This window comes from Labrus mixtus, chromosome 4 (genome assembly GCF_963584025.1).
Source record: "Labrus mixtus chromosome 4, fLabMix1.1, whole genome shotgun sequence".
NCBI lineage: Eukaryota > Metazoa > Chordata > Actinopteri > Labriformes > Labridae > Labrus > Labrus mixtus.
Genome location: NC_083615.1, coordinates 2898975 through 2906474, shown reverse-complemented (window position 1 = coordinate 2906474; position 7500 = coordinate 2898975). Strand labels below are relative to the sequence as shown.

The 7500-nt window shown below is 40.1% G+C and overlaps 1 protein-coding gene and 1 long non-coding RNA gene across 2 annotated transcripts; both read right to left on the bottom strand.

The window, feature by feature from the left end:
• Positions 1-1831: 1831 nt before the first annotated feature.
• Positions 1832-3910, bottom strand: LOC132973471 (cadherin-4). The gene is made up of 6 exons (XM_061036963.1): positions 3896-3910; positions 3443-3598; positions 3207-3348; positions 2345-2517; positions 2123-2251; positions 1832-2024 (listed from the first exon to the last, which is right to left on the bottom strand). Exons 1-6 carry the CDS (start codon positions 3908-3910, stop codon positions 1968-1970), a joined length of 672 nt encoding a protein of 223 aa, XP_060892946.1. The 3' UTR covers positions 1832-1967.
• Positions 3911-4105: 195 nt separating this feature from the next.
• LOC132972383 (uncharacterized) lies at positions 4106-5198 on the bottom strand. Its single transcript, XR_009672908.1, has 3 exons — positions 5067-5198; positions 4555-4638; positions 4106-4249 (listed from the first exon to the last, which is right to left on the bottom strand). It is a non-coding gene; the product is annotated as an uncharacterized LOC132972383 (long non-coding RNA).
• Positions 5199-7500: the final 2302 nt, after the last annotated feature.

Sequence of the window (7500 nt, the reverse complement as noted above, 5' to 3'; positions counted from 1 at the left end):
CATGACAGTAATTAAGCAGACAGGTAAGCAGCCTCAGGAGAAACAAACATAAACCATGCAGGATACACATAAAGCAGCATTTGGTTAAAGCATTTTAGCATTTAAAATCAAACATATGATATTGAATTTCAAACAAATATCAGGATCTTTCATTTTGTGTGGATTTTGGTGCCCACTGTGGACAAAGTATGTAGTCTAACTCAGTACTGTAGTTCCATTAAGAGCTTTGGTAATCCACAAAGGTCTGTATCTGGATCAGATTGGTCCTCCCATACAGGTTTTTGGGGAAAAAAGTAAGAAGGATTTCCTAATCCTGGAGAGTGAAAAAGTGGATTTCCAAATCTGGTTAATTCAACCGGCTCCTTATTGCAGAAATAATCCACATTTATAAACACAATGCACGAGCGTCTCTCATCTCAGGACGAAACCAGGCTGTAACAAATTCCAAAAACAAAGGAGGCAGCAGGGAAATTCAACATACTCACTGTGGGCCTGAGGTAGATACAAATATATTTGGAGGATCTATGAAGGTCTTTTAAACCCATTCTGTTTTTCCTGGCAGAGTGTCTGTGTCATCCTCCTCCTCTGTCTTGTTGGTGTACAGGTCAGCCAACCTGGTAAAACGTGGTCCCCAGTGGGACAGGCTCTCAAAGTCCTGCTCCTCGTCTGAATCTGAGGAATTGTAAACCTACAATAGTTTAAATGTGTTAACAATGTATTTTTTTTAAATATTTCCAATGTTTGGAAAATGGCAACATGGCATGTCGTAGTCTGGCATATCAAAGTGACAAGTCTGTTTAGCTTTCTAGATCACCAGAAAATAACATAACCCAGTTATCAAGAAAATCAAGCTTAATGAGATAAATTATCAGTTTTGGCGGGAAAACCAGGTTTGTTTACCCAAGACGATGAAAAAAACAAATCCAGATCTCAAGAAAACAACTGACATTTTGTTTTGTTATGATGTTGTAGGAGCCAAAATCCTCTGTTTTATTTGATCCTTGCAAGAACACGATGAATTTGTATTTGAGTGTAATTCCGACACTGAACACTAGGTGGAGTCTTGACTTATGCTGTGCATAAAGCCAAGGCTCCAGGTAATTAGATTCAGGTGTGTTTGGAAGCATATAGTTTTTTGACCGTGTCAGGTTGACTTGGATGTAACAGTTTATGCTTTATGATGTGTTGGACAGAATGGGACATTTATGTTGCAATTAGTGAACCCTGATCATGAACTATGATAAACAGATTGAAGACTCTATTGGAAAAGAGTACCTGACATTTTGTTTGTTGCAACGCCAGGTGCACGCATCCGGAAATAGTTCCAAAAAAAGATCAAATAAAATATATGAATACATGTAGGCAGTGGACTAGGTTTAAAGGCTTTATATTTTTGGATCCAGCAGATGTCGCCCTTGAGCACCAGCATGAAACCAAAACAACTTGCGCTGCATTGTTGTGTTAGCATGCTAATGCTAGCGATCTTTATTATGCTCGTATCTTCACACTGCATGTAAATTTACCTGAAATGAGCGTGATCTAGAAACACAGTTAAGCAGTGAGTACAGTATGTTATTCTTCTTTTCTCTAGTCCCTCAATTAAACAACTTTTATACACGAGGGGAGGAGTCAGCCGGCCGTCCAGGCGATGTAAACAAAGTGAAGATAGGACTCTGAAAACTCTGAAAACATCACAGACAGTGGGACTCGGGTGTTACACCCATTGTAGACAGTCATGACTCACAGAGTTATTTTCAGAGGATATACTTTATTTCTATAACATTTAAGTGTGAACAATCACATATAAAGCCTTTAAGCTACAAAAGGGCCTGATTGTTTTTTTCATCAGGTTGCAAATGAAATAGGTCGGCTGTTCATGGTGTCTCCGGGGTTTGTCTCTCACTTCTGGAATCGGTGCTAACAGTCCAGTTGGTCCTGTGCTCTCCCTGAAGTTCGACAGTAAACGGTCAATTTATCCTTACTTCCTCGACTCCGACCTCACTCTCAGGGACTGATGTGGATATCTGGGGAAAAAAGTAAGAAAACCATGCTGAACTCAGTTTAAAAAAATTAAACATCTTATAACATTACCATGAAGTGTTTTGGGCAGTTTTTTACTCACAGATGTGTTGGTGAACTCTGGAGCATTGTCGTTGCTGTCTGTGATGCTTATGATGACAGTGCCGGTGGTTACTAACCCGTGTCCCTCCATGTCTGCAGCTTCGACGATCAGCTTGTACTGTGAGTGAGTCTAACAAAGGGCAGTGAGTCAAGAGAAACAAAAAAAAATGACACAGTTTTGGAAAAAAGGGAAAGCAATGTTGTCATCCTTTGATCCCATTACCTCTCTGTCAAGTCCAAGAGCCTTCACACTGATCGCTCCGCTCACTGGGTTTATTGCAAACATGTCCTTGTCGGGCATTTGAGGCATCTGAGCATTTATTCTGTATCTGATCATCGCATTGCTCGTCTGTGGGTCATCTTTATCCACTGCTGTTATCTTTGTGATGATGTCATCTAGTGAAAAAAAAACAGGTGATTATTGATTGCATTTTAGAAGTGTAGGGTGAAGTTTGTGAATTTTTCAATTCAGTAAATTCGACTAAATAAAATATGCTTTAAAGGCTTTATATGTGATTTTTCACTCTTAAATATAATATAAATCAAGTATATCCTCTGAAAATAACTCTGTGAGTCATGACTGTCTACAATGGGTGTAACACCCGAGTCCCACTGTCTGTGATGTTTTCAGAGTTTTCAGAGTCCTATCTTCACTTTGTTTACATCGCCAGGACGGCCGGCTGACTAACATACTGTACTCACTGCTTAACTGTGTTTCTAGATCACGCTCATTTTGGGGTAAATTTACATGCAGTGTGAAGATACGAGCATAGTAAAGATCGCTAGCATTAGCATGCTAACACAACAATGCACCGAGAGTTGTTTTGGTTTCATGCTGGTGCTCAAGGGCGACATCTGCTGGATCCAAAAAATCGCATATAAAGCCTTTAATGACATTATTAATTTCAAGAGACAATATGGCAAAAGTGTGATTATCAGATCAAATCAAATGAAAAAAACAAAACAGAAAATGTGTATTTATTTTCTGCATGTGTGTTTAAAAAGTATTTCAAAATGTTTAAGAATCATTGTGTGTTTATATACCATCATGTGTCTAAAGTGTCTGTGTGTTATTTCTCTCTCACCGATCTCAGCGCTCTCGTTCACTCGGCCGTAGAAAGGGTTTTGTGTGAATTCTGGAGAGTAGTCATTCTGGTCGATGACGTTGATTATGAGCTCCATGGGCTCCTCAGCTTTAACACCCTCATTCAGTGCATGAGCCCACAGCTGTAAACCACACCACACATTACGTCATAATAATACAAGTTATCTAGAATAAGGACAAAAACAAAGTTCTTGATTTTTTTTTTTTTTATCTCACACTGTAATTAGCTGTCTTCTCCCTGTCGAGCGGCTGAGTCACATACAGCACCCCGGATCTCCGATCAACAGTAAAAACCCCCTCAGGAGGCTGATCAGCACCGGGTCCACTGATCTTGTAGGTTATTTCAACTGTTTCATCATTGCTTGACTTGAACTGAAGCACAATGAAGAAGATATTTCAGTGGAGGTTGTAGTTTAAGTTTTAGTTCAACATGAATTTGTTTGTGTTTAGGCTATTTGTAGTTTTTTAGCTGTTTTGATCTGCATCGTTTTTTATGCACTGACACTGATGAAGCACTGGTATTGAAAACAGCTGTTTCAATAAATCAGAATTTCAAATGCAAGAATAAGTGTCATACATGTTATTATTTGTTGAAAAATATAATGTGACAATTTACCCCGCATAGTGTGACAACATACCCCGTGATGGGGCAACTTGTCACAAATGCACTCTGTACTTGATCATGTAGAATTTATTATTTAAGTGACAAGTGAAAATCTGAAGATTATACATTTGTGCACAAGAAATTAATATTTAATTTGGTATAGAAATTGAGTGACTGTGATATACTTAGATCGAGAATTTTAGAAAGATACCCCGCTCTCCCCTACACAAGAATAAGTAGCCTATATTGTTGAATACTACCGCTCTTACCTTCACAATGTTTTTGGGATATGGACCCCTGTCGTTCTCTGGGACGTTGATTACTGGAATGACCCACTCCCTCTTTATTCTTGTCAGACTGACAGACCTGTGTGGAAACTCAACAGCGAGGAGCTGCTCTTGGCCCATTTCAGCTGGGTTCTATAAAACATATCAGGTCACATATATCATACGAATCAGAAACAGAATCAGAATCGGGGGTTTATCGTCAAGTACATTTACACATACAAGGAATTTGACTTGGTGTATTGGTGCTAAACAATTAACAAGGAAATAAAGCAGAACTAGCAACAACTTACTTAAAGATATTACAATATATAATATAAAATTTAAAAATGTAAAATATTAAATATTTTTAAAAAAATAAAAAACACAAAATGTATCATCATTACAATCTTAATTGATAAACCATAAGTGTAAGATTACATCATGAGCATTACATTTACCTCTAGATTTTTGCTTTCATTATTTGGGCAAAAGATTCTGTTGCTGCATGGTGCAATTCCTGCTGCAGCCAGAAAGGCCAAACACTGAGGGGGGAAAAAAAGAGGACGGCAAACATGTGTCGTATTTTTGAATAACAGTTAAATAAAAGTCGTCTTTCCAAATGTTTAATTATTCTTTTTCTTTTCAGACAAGATTACACAATAAGAGCCGACTTTAAACAAAAGAATTTCGACAACAAATCTTGTAAAAAACAAAAGCTACAAGGTAAGGCAAGGCATGTCCAAAAAATAACAAAAAACCCTTAAACAGAAGGTAAAACATCATTAGACACATAAAACATATTAGTAAAAGTTTAAACAATATGTTATATAAAAATGTATTCAAGCTATTCTAATAAAAGGAAGCTGTAAACAGATTATGATGTGGTAGGAGTGTGTCGTTTTCCTGACAGAGGTTGTATGGACAAGCTTTAAATCATTTACTAATTACTTTAACTTTTTCAATATCTCACCTGTATTTTGCACAGAATAGAGAACTCCCTTGAAATCCTGCTGCTCCCCATCATGTCCTGTAGTATAGAAAGCCTCAGATCTTAAATCCACAATCTCTGGAAACATCCACAAACTGGATCTTCTGCTTCGTCCCCCAATGGCAGCCTTCCAGGTAAATGACATCCTGATTCAGTACGGGGGGCAGGGGGGGGCTGTGCTCCACTCTGCCCCTATTGATGCTAACGGAGCAGTTGTTTGATTTTATCTCTAACATAACAAAGGGGCTAGAGGTGACCTCAAGCAATGTCAGGACATGCAGGTGTGTTTATACAGCTATACGATCACCTTTTCAAATGATGACATCACTTTTACATGTAATTATAATCCAAAACTTCATTTAATGTCATATTGTCTGTAAAATTAAAAAAAAGGAAAACACTTACAGCGTGTATTAAATTCTAGATGTAGGGTTGGTTGGATTCTGTTTGCAGGGAAATCAGACCATTAGAGATGAACTTTCAGGAGGAAAGCATGCATGTGTTTACAAAACACTCCAGGATCAGATTGGCTCCCACGACACTCAGCAGCTAACACTCTAGCAAAGTTTATTTTGAAAAAGTTATTTCCCACACACAGAGCTAATTGGAGTCAGGAGTCAGCCAACCTGGAGTCCAATCAATGAGACGAGATTGGAGGTGTTGGTTAAAAACACACTCCAGTTTTGAGTTTGCTACTCTCAAGAAGCATTGCCTGATGTGAACCATGCCTTGCACAAAAGAGCTCTCAGAAGACCTATGATTAAGAATTGTTGACTTGCATAAAGCCTTGATGTCCATCAGTCCAAATTGTCTGTAAGTGGAGAAAGTTCAGCACTGTTGCTACTCTCCCTAGAAGTGGCCGTCCTGTAAAGATGAGTGCAAGAGCACAGCGCAGAATGCTCAATGAGGTGAAGAAGAATCCTAGAGTGTCAGCTAAAGACTTACACAAATCTCTGGCACAGGCTAACATCTCTGTTGCCGAATCTACGATACGTAAAACACTAAACAAGAATGGAGTTCATGGGAGGACACCACGGAGAAAGCCACTGCTGTCCAAGAACAACATTGCTGCATGCTTGATGTTTGCAGAAGAGGGTACCTGGATGTTCCACAGCACTACTGGCAAAACATCCTGTGGACAGATGAAACCAAAGTTCAGTTCTTTGGAAGGAACACACAACACTGTGTGGAGAAAGAAAGGCACAGCACACCAACATCAAAACCTCATCCCAACTGTGAAGTGTGGTGGAGGGGGCATCGTGGTTTGGGGCTGCTTTGCTGCATCAGGGCCTGGACAGATTGCTATCATCGACGGAAAAATGAATTCCCAAGTTTATCAAGACATTTTGCAGTAAAACTAAAGGCCATCTGTCCACCAACTGAAGCTCAACAGAAGATGGGTGATGCAACAGGACAACGACCCCCAAAGCACAGAAGTAAATCGACAACAACAAAAATCTGCTATACAAATAGAACAGATCGATATTTTTTTCTGCATAAATCTCTTAAACAACTTCAGCCCTGCTCAAAACTACCAAACATCCAATCATTTTTAGGAATTTAACCCTTTAAATGCCAGTTTGATTACTTGATGTCACTGTTTTTAATTTATGAAATAAAAACACAAAAATGAGTTATTTTCCATATAACAAATATTTGGCAGCTGGGGGATTTTTTTAAAAAAATCAGTCTTGGATATGTCACGTGGAGGACACCACAAGCCAGACTCTGCTTCCTGTTAAGGGAAGACACCCTCCCATGCCCTCGGAACCTCACTCTGTGGTTTGGGAGTGAAGTCGGTTGCCCCCTGTGCAACAACAGTAAGGCGAGCCTCCAGCACATGTTATCGGCACCATGATCAAGTCCTTGCCAAGCTGGCTGAGATCTTGGAGAGATGTAGGGTAGCAGCAAACCGTAGTCCAGAAACATCAAAGTCTACCTTAACTGCATTTGTCAAGCAAGGCAACGCTCTCCAAGCACCTCGGGACGTCAGGAACACCATACTTAGACCCGGCAAAGAATGGCAGATGATGGTAGACCTCAGAAAGCAGCTGGTCTTCCCAAGAGAGATCACAATAACGACTCTCCGGCCCGACATCGTAGTGTGGTCCACTGAGGAGAAAAGGGTCCTCATCATTGAGCTTACCATCCCCTGGGAAGAAGGCATGACATCAGCCCATGAAAGGAAACATCTGAAGTACTCCGAGCTGGCAGCAGAGTGCCGCGAGGCAGGCTGGAAGGCTAGGGTCTATCCTGTGGAGGTTGGATGCCGGGGCTTTGTCAGCTGTGCGGTTGTCCAACTTCTCCGCGGTGCTGGCACCACGGGATCAAACCCGCGCAAAGTATTGAGGGAGTTAGGAGAAGAAGCAGAAAAAGCCAGCTACTGGCTTTGGCTCCGGAGGAAGGTCATAAGTTG

Coding starts and splice junctions, on each gene's coding strand:
- LOC132973471 (XM_061036963.1), bottom strand. Junction 3,349..3,442: donor AGAAGACAGCTAATTACAGT/GTGAGATAAAAA, acceptor TGTGGTTTACAG/CTGTGGGCTCATGCACTGAA. Junction 2,252..2,344: donor CTCTTGGACTTGACAGAGAG/GTAATGGGATCA, acceptor GCCCTTTGTTAG/ACTCACTCACAGTACAAGCT.